Below are 15,305 nucleotides of genomic sequence, written 5' to 3'. Positions count from 1 at the left end.
GTTTGGGGACTACTTTACTTCTACACTGACTGAATAGTCACAGTGCAATATATTACCTTTATTAATCTTTTTTGTTATGAATATAATTTCTAAGTAGAGGACAAGGTGGACTTGTCACAAGAAAATGAAACAGTCTGTTTTTCAAGCTATTACTTTTGTACTTGCTTTGGAATTACAATATAGATATTTTGTCAAATGTCCTCAGACTCTCCAGTTTGACAAATGTTATTTCACTCCCTGTCCTTTTCTAAGACATGTTTACCTTTTCCGTTGCTCTAAAATATGTTGTTCATATAATACAAAAATAAAACTCTAATAGAAAAATGTGTCACATGAAATAATAACAAATCCTCCAATTCTAATCTAGTTTAAACACATAAAGTTTCATGACAACTTGTCAGCTACATTATCATTGATAGTTTTGTTAAAAACCTTATAAGTTTTTACTGTAAATTTGAAGATAGGTTTTTATGGTAAATTTTATGGTAAATTTGAGGATACTTAGGCTTCCTTTCTCTACCCCCTTCTACCTCTCACATGAAAAACTGAGGCAATTAAGCAAAGATATAATTCTAATTATCAAGTCATTAGAAATGGCCTTTATTTCACTCTGAAAATTTGATGGAATAAGCACATATTCCTAATAAATATCACAAACAAAAAATAATTTTCACAATCAGATAACAATAATAAATGAAACTAAGGAAAACATACACTGAGCTTAGAAGTGTCCACATGAAAGTAACAATTTCTAGATTGACACCACATGTTTCCTTTTTGGTGATATTTTGGTTTGTCTAACTCCTTAATCTCAAAGCATGAGACAGATGATTTGACTTTCATTTTACTTTGTGTTATGCAGGTCTGAATAAAGAAGGAATTCATTTCTTAGGAGTTCTTTCTAATTGCTCTCTCTACCTGCTTGTAACAGCTTTAAAATGAGCCCATCAAAATGTCTACCTTGTAATGAATAAGCTATTTTCCATTGACATTATCTGGATTTTTTTGACCTAGGCAAAGTAATTTGTCCACTTTTTGGCACAACAGAGGTTGCTTCTTTCCTTCCTATTGACAGGTAGTAATTCACTCTTATTCAGTCAACATTCAAACTTATACCAAAGCATGAATCCTCTTATCCTTCATTAGCTCTTCAGCTTACATTATGATTAACTTAGTGGAAAGATCAATTTACCTGGCACAAACTCTCTCCTGAATCTGCCATTCTGAATAGGCATTCCTTTGCCTTTGCTGTTGGGTAGTACTTAATCTTGGTTGTGGCTTTAATGATTCCATCACAGTAGACATTGACATGGACTGAACCAGCAGGAAACTCTTATGAAAATAATAAACAAGAGTTAGGGGCAGAGTATTTAATGCATATTCATACTATTACATCTTTTAGAGAATATAAAAGAAGTCTTTAAAAATTCATAACACTTTTACTAATCTCTAGCACTTAAAATCATTTTTAAAATTCTTGGTAGTTGGAAACCACAAAATGAAATGTACAATTTTAGACTTAATTGCTTTAAAAAAACTTAAAATACAAAATGTATCTAAAATAACAATAAAAGTAAAGCACTAAATTATTTGTCCCAACTTACTTACTAATATAACTTTTCTTTGTAACATTCTATAATCTTGGCATAATTCTTTAGAATTTGGAAAAGTATAGCCATTTATCAAAAGTTAGGTATTTATTATTTATCTTATGAAAACAATTTAACTAATTACCGGCAAGTTTCTCAAAATTGTAATTTGAAGAGTACATTGTAATTTGAAATGATTTAAATTATACAACTTGTATTCAGTTGACTACAATGAAAAACCCTGGGAAAGGCAAGGTTTAATGCCCAGATACTAAAGTAGTATTTACATCATACATTCATCTAAAGCCTTTTTGAGAACAAATTGTTCAAAATGAATGATACACTACATTGTGAACTGTGCTGTAATATATGAGCAGCATTAAAGTTATATAAGAATTTAGGACTGTCTATGAAAGAATATCAAAAAACAATCAATTAAAAAGTTATTATGTTTTAGTGTAAGAAAAGTAAACAAAATGTAATTCTTTAAATTCATTATGAAACAAATTTTAAGAGCTTTTAATCTGTCATTGAGATACTTCCCAAGTTCTCCCAGAAAACTGTCACTCAAATATCTAGGGTTAGGAATAAGTCATTAAATATAAGAGCTTTGAATATTTAAAAGTTTTTAAGGTTTAAGTATTAATTTCACTTTATCTCATGAAGCTGTTAAAGGACTTCTTATAATATTGCTGAAGAAAATTTAAATGCAACAAAAGCAATCTTAAGCTTAACTAGGTCGAGCAGCTGAAATTTCTTCCTCTCATATTTCTTGACTAGATGCCTTGCCTGTATTATAATGATGTATGTAGAAAAATAGGAGCTCTCTCTTCCCAAAGAAGCATTCATCCAATAGAGAATGTAAGGGAAACTACAACAAACAAAAATGAAAGTTTTAAACCACATCTCATCAGCTAAAGCAGTATGCATATGGTAAAGGTGGTTCTAGAGTTATTGGAGTCAAATGAAATGAATTTCAGTAGATTTAATAAAGATAAATTTCAATGTAAATGTTATGATGTCATAAAAATTATTTTGAAAGAAGATATTAATTTTGTTTATCACAAAAGAGGTTTGGAGTTTTACCATGGAGAGTTAACCTTTTGAAAGAAAATCAGGTAATGAATCATGAGAGGTATATGGTGAGATTTGCTTGGTAGTTTTTTGATACACAGTAGATAAATATTCTATATTTTTTAATCTAACATGAAACTGAACTGATTTATTCTTATACATTGAGTCCTTAGTTAACTCAAAATTTTACCAGTGCATCTACTGATAATGATGTCGATTTTAGAGTAATCCTCCAAGGAGATGCCTTTTAAAGTGTTGTGTTTGCTGTATACATTCTCATATTTGTTAAATGGCAGTTATTAAATCAATACCTAATTACTGGTCCCAACTACATGTCACAGAGAATGCCTTACAGATTCATATGGTTGGGAGGCCTCCTCAGTAATACATTATTGAACTGACCTTTACATGAGCAGTACCCTGTACTGCTTGAAAATTATTTTACTTTAATTTTGGTTCACTATGATGACTGTATTTTATAGCTTCTCAGTAAAAATAAAAACCAATTAATGTAAGGACTCAAATAGAAGAGAGTAAAATTAAATGTTGTTTACCATCTGGATGAAAGTATTCAAGCAACACCTAACCCTGTAAGTACACACAAACACAGATCAAGATCTCCAAACCAAGCAAGGATATTACTGAGTCAGCCGTGAAGAGGAAAACAGGCACAGAATGGAAGGGAAAAATGGAACTCCTTGCTCCCATCATTTCAAATCTCAAATTCTGTTACATTCAAATGTCTTTGTCAACCTTCCCTATCTCTATACTTAAGTGGTCTGTCCTTGATGAGGTACAAATTGAAGTAATTTATGAAAAATATAATCCAAAGGTATTTCTTAATAGTTAAAATATTTCGCTAATTCTATAAAAGTGGATATTTCACAAATCTATTAATTTCAGAGCTCTTTTGTCTGCGTATGTCTATTGTCTGAGAAGCTGTGTTCCTTTATGATCCCATTTTAGACTTTTCCCATATGGTAAACATTAAATGAACCCACACTGTTTCCATGAAAATGAAATAAACATGGCTCTATTTGGATTCAAATATTATCATTAAATAAATATAGGTGGCTTCAAAACCTGGGTCATGCCTAAAAATTAATATCAATTTAAAATATGTTAAAATTGTTTTCCTGAATTATGATATTTATAAAAATATATTATCAATTGTTATTTTCTTAAGCAGGTTGAGCATAATATTTTGCATATCTTGAAGTGCTCTTCTAATGAAATATAAAGTTATAATTTACATTATCCAGAGCACAGTTTCTTAATAAAGAGATTCTAAATCTTTGTGGATATATTATGCATTCCTTTCAACTTTTAATTGGTTATCTTCCTGCTGCATTAAATTTTTTTCTCACAGTACTATAAGTACCAGAGGAATGCTCTGTACGTTCTATGTAAAAATTAGTTAGTATTTACAGTTTAATGGTTTCACATATATTTATTATAAGTTTTGACATAAGCTGAGATTTTAGTAACTCAAATTGCTTTAGTACAAAACGGTCCCTGTCAGTGTCAAACCTATGGTTACCATTAGGAGGGTGTGGTTTCTAGAAAATAACTTAATTATAGGTGTGGCAAGTTATTGAGCTGAAAGGAAAGGGGAGATGGCAAAATTAGAAGATATTTTCCTCAAATAAAAATGTCAGGTTAAGATGTTTCCATGTATCAAAAGGGAAAGATGCTACTTAGTAAAAGAGCATCTTAAGATTTCACCACCTATCAGCATAATTGTACTTTAAAATAATTTTTGTTTATCTCTACATTGTTACTGACTGAAAATATCTGGCACTGCTGCTGTTTTTTATGGAAGACCAATAATTAATGATTCAATTTTTTAGAGACATAGACCTCTTCAGATTATCCATTTCTCCTTGTGTGACTTTTGGTGGTTTATGTCTTTAAGGAATTTGTCCATTTGTCTAAGTTATCAAATTTGTATCCATACTCACTATTATCCTTTTAATGTTCCTGGGTCAGTAGTAATTACTCCTATCTTATTCTTGATATTGGTAATTTGTGTCTTCTCTCTTTCTTTTTTGGTTAGCCAGGCTAAAAGTGTATCAATTTGGTTGATCCTTTCAAAGAACCAGCTTTGGATTTTGTTGAATTTCTCTCTTATTTTCCATTTCATTGTTTTCTGCTCTAATTTTTATGATTTATGTTATTCTGCTTGCTTTACACTTAAATTGCTCATCTTTCTATAGTTTCTTAAGTGGAAGCATAGGTTATTAATTGCATATGTTTCTTCTTTTCTATTACAAGTTTTTAATGATAAAAATTTCCCTGTCCATACTTTTCATCTACATTCCAAAAACTTTGTTAAGTTGCATTTTAATTTATTTCAAATTATTTTAATTTCACCTTAGAAGTGTGTTACTTAATCTCTGAATTTGGGGGATTTTCCAACTATCTTTGTGTTGCTGATTTCTATTTCAATTCTATTGTGGTCTGATAACACACTTTGCATGATTTCTATTCTTTTATATTGAATAGAGTTTATTTTTTAAAGATGCAGCAGATGGCTTATCTTGGTGAATGTTCCAAATGAGTTTCAGAAAAACATGCATTCTACTGTTGTTTGATGGAGTATTCTATAAATGTTAATTAAACCAAGTTGATTAATAATAGTGTTCAGTTCATTCATATACTTATTGATATTCGGTCTGCTGAGTCTATTAATCACGGAAAGACAGTGTTCAAATCTTACATAATAGTGGACTTGTCTATTGCTCTTTTCAATTCTAGCAGCTTTTGCTTTACATATTTTGACACTCTGTTGTTAAGTGCATACATGTTTAAGAGTTTTCTATTTTCTTGGAGAATATATCTTTATCATTATATAATGCTTCTGTTTATTCATGATAATTTTTCTTTTTCTAAAATCTTTTTTGTCTGAAATTAGTACAACTTTCCAGCTCTACTTTGATTAGTGTTATCACGGTATTAGGTTGGTGTATCTGTGTTTTGATCTCTGCTTCATTTTCTCATTCTTCTTGTATTCCAATTTCATTACATTACTTTCAATGACATTTGTAAAACTGCAATTACTTTTGCACCAACCTCCAACCTACCTTGCTCCAACCCTTTCACTTTTCACTTTTCATTTACCCATGTCTTAATATTTAAACTGAGTTTCTTACAGACAACACATTATTGGGTCTTGCTTGTTATCCATTCTGGCAATCTTTGTCTTTTAACTGACATTCTTAGACTATTCACTAAACTTAAGTAGTGATTACTTGGCTTCAGTAACATGGTTGGGTTATATCTACCATACTTGTAATTTTTTTTTCCCTACATTTTTCTTTGTTACCCCTCTCTACCCAACCTTTTCTGCTCTCTCTCAAAATTATTTGAGAATTTTGTAGGATTCCATTTTCTCTCTTCTTAGCCTACCATTTATAGCTTTTAAAAAAATTTTAGTAACTGTCCTAGAGTCTGAAATATACATTTTTAACAAACCTAAGTCCCTCCTGTCCCTTATATTGCTGTCATTACTTTCACTTATCCATATGCTGTAATCACTCAACACATTGATAGTGTTTACTTCAGACACACATTTATCTTTTAGATCAATTAAAAATAAGGAAAATGAAGGATTTTGTTTTTACCTTCATTCATTTATTCTCTGATGCTCTTTCTTCATGCAGATCTAAGTTTCTCACCTATATTATTTCCTTTCTTTCCCAAATAACTTCTTTTAAAATTTCTTGCAGGGCAGGTCTGCTGGTAATGAACTCCTTCATTTTTCTGTCTCAAAAAGTCCTTATTTCTCCTTCATTCTATATTCAGGATAATTTCACTGAATATAGAATTTTAGATTGGTGGGTTCCTTTTTTTCGCAATACTTAAAATATTTTACTTCACTATTTTCTTGCTTGCGTGGTTTCTGAAGAGAAATTCAACATAATTCTTATACTCGTTTCTCTACAGGTAAGTTATTTGTTTTCTCTGGCTTCTGACAAGATTTTCTCTTTTGTTTTCAGTTTTCTACAGATCAAATGTAATATGAATAGGTGTCAATATTTTATATTTATCTTTCTTTGTGTTACTTGAGCTTTCTATATCTGTGTTTTGATCGCTGCCATTAATACGTAAACATTTATTGTTCTTCATTTTCTCATTCTTCTTGTATTCCAATTACATGTATGTTAGAAATTGTCTCACATTTCTTAGATGTTTTGTCCTTTCTTTAAAAAACAAACAAACAAACAAAAAAACCCTTCTTTTTCTTTACCTTTTATGTTTGGGAAGTTTTCATTGACCTATCTTCAAGTTCAATGATTCTTTTCTGACCTTTGTCAAGTCTACTAATGAACCTATTAAAGTCACTTTTTAATTTCTGATACAGTGGTTCTGATTTCTAGCATTTCCTGTTGATTCTCAAAATTTATCTCTGTTTACATAATCAATATGTTCTTTCATGTTGTCTACATTTTCCATAAGATCCCTTTATATCTTAATCACTTTTAAAATCCCTCTCTGAAAATTTCATCACCTGTGTCGTATCTAATACTAGTCTAATGCATGCTTTGTCTCTTTAAATTGTGTTTATCTTGCTTTAGGAATGCCTTGCAATGTTTGGTTTTGGTTTATGACTAGATATAAGGTAAATAGTCTTGTAGTGAAAGAATTTATAGGAATCTGTTTAGGAGTTGGACTGTATTTAATGTTTGTTGTAGCTATCGGTGCTAGCGGCTTTAAATTCCTCTACCATTTTTGTTTCTGTCTCTCTTTTGATTATGTACTTTTCTAAGTACTTTACCTAGAGAGAGTCTGGATCTTGCTGGGTTTTTTCGGCTGGTTGGTTGCGTTTTTTAAACAGTAATCCACTGTCATTATGCTGGAATCCTGCTGTGGTAACCATAAGGTTGTAGGGAAGGAAAGCATTCTATATTCTTATGATTAAGTCTTAGTCTTTTAGTGACTCTTCGCTATGACTTTACAAGTGTTTTTGCTGTGGCATAGCTTCCCCTAATGCCCCTTAAGTGAGACAGGAAGGCCAGAGGGAGCCACAGTGAAATGATGTCCTTTCCCAGCTGGAATGAGGCTCTGGTAAAGTGTTTTCTTCTGGAGAGTAGGCCTGTGCTATGGAGAACATGCTGGAAGTATTTCACCATGATTATTCTTCCTCTGACCCCACCAGGGTTCCATGGGATCTTTCTCAGATATGCATTGTACAAACCTGGTGGGATTCATGGAGGTAAATCCTACAAAAGTGTGGGAACCTCCTAAAACTACTGCCTCCAGGAGTTTCTCACTCTCAAACTAATCCATTCTCAGCTTTCAGACTTCCATCAAAATTAACACTTATGTGCTCCTACTACTTTGTGGCTCCAGTGGCCTCTGCTCTAGGTAAGTAGATTTCAAATGACACTCTCTTAATTCATTGTTTTCTCCAGCTTTTGAAATAGTGGATTGCCCTTGTCAGAGCTCAGAAGACAATACCCCAAAGTATGACGTCTTGGTGTGCTGCATACTTTGAACTAAAGAAGACAAAAGAGCCTCAGAAGCAGGGTCTTTCTGACCTTCCATCCTCATGTCTCCCACCCTTCTTCATGCCCCTGATCCAGTCATAGAAGCAAGAATTCCTCTTCCCCTAGGCAGATCATAGAAACTGGAACTCCTCTTTCCCAAAGAAAACCACAAAACCAAAAAAGGTCTCCCTTCTCTCTTCTCCCTTAAAGATCCTCATTTCAGAGAAAGCCTGCTCCATACATGGGAGGAAAGAATGTCACATAGAGAAGCCAACAAAAGTCGGAACAGCCAGGCCTTACTGGGTCCTCCTCCCCTCAAGCTTGTTACCACTAGTTCATACTCCTTTGTTCAATCACTGTTCTACACAGCTGTTTATTCTTCATTGAACCTAAGCATAAAAATAGACAGTTTCCCCTGGGTCCTTAGGTCTTCATTTCTGAAGGCTCCTATAAATCTTTGATTAAATAAATTTGTTATGCTTTTCTCTTGTTAATCTGTCTTTTATTATAGGAATGACAGCTGTTAACCTTATGATGGTGAGAAAAGGTATCACACCTGCAACTAACACCTTCCAACTTTAGTTTTCTAATGGGTTCAAGAAACGTGGTCGAATTGTAGTTGTTCAGCTTTTTCTTGTAAAAACGGGCTCTTTACTGTTGGGGCTAAAATGATTAGTCTAAATATTACTTGTAAAACGTTTGTTTTCCTTATATATCTGTGCACATGTACTGGGTCATGATGTAAAATGTAGTTCTTACTAGTTGTTCTTAGTAGGGTTCAAAACAGTTCAAAATACAATGACATGAAGCAGAGAAAATAAGGCTCTGGGCCTATTTCTGCTGAGGCATTTTCCATCCATACTCCCAAACAGGTTCAAGTAACCATCTTGAATATTGATACAAAGCAGTCAACTTTTTGGGAGAAAATTTCTCATCAATTTACAGAATACAACAGTTGAAACAAATACTTAAATAAGTTTAATTATGATAGTTGGTAAATAGTGGTTTATTTATCTATTTATTACAGATTTGTTGTTTAATCATGGAGATAATATTATGTCTTGGTATATCTTGGAAAGCATGACATATTCATTTTCTGCTTTTCTTATAATTAATTTGAACTTTGACATGTTTTATTCTTTATTCTGTCCTAGCCAGCAGGTATACTGAGCAAAAATTTTTAAGTAATGTGAATAATTACATTTGACATCTTATCTGCTTTGGGGAAATATTATTTAAGTGCTTCTGAATCTGCAATATTGATGTTTCTACAGTGACTTTATTCTAACTAAATTTAAATTCTGAAACTAATTAGTTAGAAAATTTTATTCATTAAACCACTTAAGAATGTGACATAATGAAGTAGAGGGCATTGAGACAAGAAAGAAAGAAAAGGAAAGAGACGGAGTTTTTCTCATTTCACTTCTACATATGCTTATCCATGACAGAAAGCAGTGTCTGAAATGTTTATAAATGTTTAGTATGGAGTTTTTCCTTCTTATAATCCAACTTCAGTCTAAGCTGCGCAAGGAAATCCATACACATGCTTTCCACACAAACAGAAGTCTGTAAATGCTTTGTAAATAGACTGCATAATCACTATATTTTAAAAGGAATAAATGTTCAAAATGTGTTTGACATGATCTTTAATTTAAAATATTTTTGCCACATTTCCAAATTCATAACAAGATTGAGCATCTTTTTATTTCTAAATATTTTACAAAGTTCACATTTTTGAGGTTTTGTAAGATGATTTTATTCTCTGATCATGAAAAGACATCATAAATGTAAAAACCAAGTAGTCTTACATTTATATTAAGATATCTGGAAATTAGTATTAGATTAATATTAGAGTTTGATTTTAGCACAATTATTGTTGCAAGTATGGTTATTCCATCTGGAATTTTAAATCTGATACAATTTATCATGCTATAAGCAAAGCTGAATAATCAAATGATTAGCTTTGTAAGTGAGATAAGGAAAAGATGAGAAGATTATATGTACAAATTGCACCATACTGATAAAATAATGGAGAAAACATGCTTTTCAGAGCCACAAAAATATACCAGACACTTGGGGGGAAAAAAGACAGAAAGGGAAGAAAATAGAGTTTATTAATAAAACTCAAAATAAATTGCTAATCCAAATGTCACAACAAAGCACACAATTTTAGTTATATGTTTAGTAATTGCCATATATTTAAATGCTCTCTGCTGACATGTTTAAAAATGTATGATGTTACTGGATGTCATTTCATTACACAGTATACAAGCTAATTTCTCATAATTTGCATGTTCTTACTTTTGCAAACCCAGATTAATAATAACAACCTTGGGTATGTGAAAACTAAACACAGGAAACACCTGCAGAACAATATTAGTTTTTGTAGGGAAGTGAAACCATTTATCATAAATTTATTGGAAGGAACTAAGGATGATGTTTTATACTTATTAAATCATAAACATTCTTACCTAAAGCTTTCATGCACCAGACTTTCTTACTCCAAAGGGCTGGCCGTGTTCTAATGCGCTTATTATTTGATGTAAATTCAACCTCCACAGTATCACCAATTACTTCATCTCTCAAAATTATGAATATTTCACCAGGATTCTGTAAGATGAAAATGTAACCCATTTAAGCATTTGAAAAAGTTTACATTAGCCAAAGAACCCATTACATTTCTTTATAATTAAGGTAATACACTATCATTGAATAAGTTTTCTATGGTGTTTGTATTTTCAACTGTATCCAGAAATAAAATACATAAATGTGATTCTCACTACATTTTAAATATTATCGAATTTATTTTTATTAGATGTTCTTTTTTTCCCTCTAATGCCATGTTTTGCAACTTAAAGAAACAGTGTGAATATGGCCTCTTCCTTTTCCTCTTGCCTCTTCCTAAATATGGCTCTCTGTACCAGGGTATACGCATCATTTCACAGACCAGCAGAAGACTATAATTCAGTTGTTAACCAAATCATTTTTCCAAATCCCTTTTTTACTCCTTTGTATAACTTGGTTTCTTTATCTATAAATGATAGAATTGAAAAAGTTTAAGATCTCTTACAATTTAAATATAATGACTTTTCTTTTAAGAAGTCCAATAGTTTTATGTTTTATGTAGTAGAAGTTCAGTGGCTACTCTTTATTTATGATTAAGTGTCTGCGATGGTTTTTGAGTTGACTAAAGGTTATAAATCTAAAGTTTCTAGATTTAATTAAGATGGAAGAGCCGCATCTATAAGGTGAAAAAGGTTATTGAATAACTCTTTGTGAAAAAATATTGAGAAACAATACTAGGAATGAAAGATTGGGGTTAATACAGAGAAAAGAAAGGCATAAACATTTATTATCTATTTTATACTAGAAATTATACTCAGCACTTTTTATATAAATATATTTCCTCTAATCCTAACTGAAACAGATAAACACAAAGGCATACATATAGAAAGACAAACACACACACACACACACACCCCAAAATAAATAGATAAGGCTATTTCTTTTTCTCTTTTAAGAAAAGGACAACTAATATATAGAATTGCATTCTGAAGTCTAATCAGAAATATTTAATTTCCAAATCCACACTACTCCTTATATCATGCTGTCAAACCCCATGAAAAAGCTAAAATAAAACATTCTTTTTATGATTATCTTAGATATCAACTTTCAAAAGCTTTCTTCAAGTCATACTAACTTTCAATTCCATGCTAAAAAAAACAGGGATCATACTTATATGGTTTTATAAAATCATGTTTATCAAAAAGTTACTAATTTCAAGATTCTCTTAAATACCCCTAAGTATAAATTACTGACCAATAAAACTTACATCTTTATGCTTTATTCCAAAGAGCTTCTAACTATGTTGATGTTACAGAATCATTTCAGCTCACACAAAAATCTACTTCAGGCATTTTCCACCAGAGTCTAATACTCCCAAATATTTGTCCATAGGGTATTTTGAACTAAATTTCTCCTCAGAATTTACAGTGCTCATCGGGAAAGGATCCTATTTCAAAGGAACTCCCACTATTCCACCTGTTGCTCTTGCCCCACACATGCAACATGCCAGAAAAGCAGGAGGGTAAGCCCTCCCGTTCCTCACATCTGCAACCTCCTCCTCACAGGGCCTCGCTTCTGGCAGTTCTTTTGTTCCTTTCATTTCTCATATCTGCCCCTTTACCTGAAATCTTTAAGAGCCAAATAATGTCTTTCCATTTCACTTGGGCTCAGTTACTCAAGATCCTCTGCTTTAAAGTTCAGAGATATTTCCTGTGTGTGCATCATTCCTTGTTTAACTTTGACTTATACCTTTCCACATTTGGCCAGTGCACATGCACTCTCCCAGTGTTTTATCCACCCAACCGACTCCCCACTCATGACTGCTTCTGACACATCAGACTCCCCCTTCAGGGTCAGGCGCAGTGGCTCACGCCTGTAATCCCAGTACTTTGGGAGGCTGAGGCAGGTGGATCACCTGAGGTCAGGAGTTCAAGACCAGCTTGGCCAACACGGTGAAACCCCGTTTCTACTAAACATATGAAAATTACCTGGGCATGGTGATGCATGCCTGTAATCCCAGCTACTCAGGAGGCTGAGGCAAGAAAATTGCTTGAGTCCGAGAGGCAGACGTTGCAGTGAGCTGAGATCACACCACGGCACTCCAGCCTGGGCGACAGAGCAAGACTCTGTCTCAAAAAAAAAAAAAAAAAAAAAAAAAAAAGGCAGGACTCCACCTTTCAACCATTTCCACAGAAAAGCTCTAAACAAAAGACAAGCACACTGACCACCCCAAATGAGGCACTCTTATCTTCATTTGTACCCATGGCCAGCTTCACGGGCCCATGACCTTACAGTCACACAGGGCCCCACTCTTAGAAGGCCCTGTTTTTGGTTTAATATTCTGCTGTAATTACTTTGACATTATAATAATTTGAACATGGTACTTTGTACTTTCATTTTGCACTGTAAACTAGGCAGCCGGGCCTGCTTGAACATAATGTTGGCATGATATTTAATTCCTTTTCTCCTTCTATATCCCCATATTTATCCTCTCCAACAATGTCCAACTCAGATCTCACCAGCTTCACAAAATCCTCCTGCCACTTCAGCTCAAAAGTTTTAGAACTTTCAAAGGAACACTAGAGCACAGCATATCCATAACCATCATTTGACTATTACTAAGAGTCATGCTCTCTACTACTGATTAGTTTTTCATGTCTGTGTCTTGCCTTTCTAGCTAGATTTTAAACATCCTAAGGGTGTTTTTGTTTTCTTATATTATTGTAGCACCTTTCAAAAATTATTCACATAAAAACATTCTGTATATAAATTTTTAAATTAAGATGGAGTAAGTCTGTAAAAAGATGACATTTTTAAATTGAGTATGCTCAGCTCTGTTCCATACTTCTCTCAGTACTCAAAGCTTCCTCTACCCCTGGGAGTAAGCACTGGCTCTTAATTATACGAGTAAATTTAATTCAGTGGAGAAAATATTAGGAACCCCAAATGGTCATAAACTGGTTTTACCACTTATGAAGCTATTGTTTTGCTCCCAATCTTTCTGACTCCTCTGTGAATCCCTTATTTGGGTCAGCATTCAGGGAAACAAGGGGTTATGACAATTATCACTTCCAAACTTTAAAGCTTGGCTACATTGGTCATAAGCCTTGAGACCTAACAAAAGAGGTAAAATTTCATCAGCAATGTTGCATTTATATCCGAATCTCTGAGGTAGGATACAGGCATTATTTTTTGTGTGTGAAAACTCCCCTAGTAGTCACTGTATGTAGTTTAGTTTTTGATAACCACTTACTTAAAAGAAAGAGACATCTTTTGGTCACTGTAAAACTTCACCTCTGAGAAGGCATCACTTCACAATACAGACATTTCAGGCATTAATGCACACAATCATCTTTTGCTGCTTTTACTGTATTTTTCAATTAAATCACAGGATTGGGCTTTAAGTTAAGGTTGGTTACCAAGGACTGGTTTGTGATTTGGTATCAGAAGTAAGTGGGTAGTGCTATTAACTTTTGTACACTGTTTTAAATTGTATTCAGAGTCAACAGATGAACTGGTAAAAAGGTTATCTCTGAGATTCTTCTAGCCCTTAAGACTCACATTCTTTCACGGCATCTCAATTTATCTCTATATTTGTTTATTACATAATCCATGGTCTGTCCTATGGGCTTGAAGACTCATATTAGGGTTTTAGCCTTAAGAGTGTGTCAATGAACAGGTCATACAAAATAAAGACCTTTATTAGGGAATATGGTGTGTGGTAGGATTCTGATTTTAAAAACATTCAATAAAATTAATATAGATCCAAATGCTGATAAAGCCACTTTAAAGGTCTTTTGCGGTTGCACGATGACTTTCAGAATTAAATTTTCTCAAGAAATCAATAAGTGACTCAACTGGTTTTTTAAATGTCTCTATCTTAACATCAGAATAGCAGCAGTGGGAAAATAAAATAAAAATAAAAGAATTACGGTTGATTATACTAAAGGAAGTAAGAGATTTGGGGAGAAGGAAAGTTGAGATTACAGCAGGCAGATTCTACCAAAAGGAAGGGAAAATGATACATTTAAAGATCTGGGTTTAAAGAAAAAAAGAGATAAAGAAAATAAGCTCACTCTTAATTGTTCTTTAGGATGGAGCTACTGCTGAGAAAATATAGAAGTCATTTCTGAATCTGTGGCTAGGGATCACAAAAATAAGATTTAACCTTGACACTGTTGATATTTTTTGACCAAATGTGTAATTGTTGTGAGAGCTGTTGTGTGCATTATGGGAAGTTGAGCAGCTTTCAGAGTTCTACCCACTAAATGCTAGTAGCAATCCCCCAGTTATGACCATCAAAAATGTCTGCAAGCTTTGCCAAATATCTCCTTGGTAGAGAGGGTCAAAATCACCTGCATTGGAGAGCCACTGCTTTGGGGATGTTTGCCGGAGTAAAAGACTGCAGAGGGAAGAGAAGTTACTAAAAAACAGACCAGGTCTAGTTCTGGTTTTGCTGTAATTTCAATGGGAGAGTACCTCACATGTGGATTTTTCATCAGGGAGATAAAATTGGGTGAGATTCATTTGAACAGTGGATGCATTTGGGAGACCTAGAACTCACATCTCTCATGGTCAATTAACCCAC

General features: G+C 33.1%; 1 protein-coding gene across 3 annotated transcripts in view; it reads right to left on the bottom strand.

The window, feature by feature from the left end:
- BANK1 (B cell scaffold protein with ankyrin repeats 1) overlaps positions 1 to 15,305 on the bottom strand; it is a 335,823-nt gene that overhangs the window by 236,037 nt on the left and 84,481 nt on the right. For 2 of the 3 annotated variants that reach the window (XM_030916824.1, XM_030916828.1), the window contains exons 4-5: positions 10,624 to 10,762; positions 1,193 to 1,332 (exon numbers count right to left, since the gene is read on the bottom strand). In XM_030916824.1, the coding sequence (XP_030772684.1) occupies positions 1,193 to 1,332; positions 10,624 to 10,762 (279 nt within the window). Of the gene's footprint in view, positions 1 to 1,192; positions 1,333 to 10,623; positions 10,763 to 12,705; positions 12,758 to 15,305 lie in introns of those variants that run through there. The other variant, XM_030916833.1, reaches the window with a different exon arrangement.

Source organism: Rhinopithecus roxellana, chromosome 2, assembly GCF_007565055.1.
Source record: "Rhinopithecus roxellana isolate Shanxi Qingling chromosome 2, ASM756505v1, whole genome shotgun sequence".
Taxonomy (NCBI): Eukaryota; Metazoa; Chordata; class Mammalia; order Primates; family Cercopithecidae; genus Rhinopithecus; species Rhinopithecus roxellana.
This window is presented reverse-complemented; position numbering and strand designations above follow the sequence as displayed.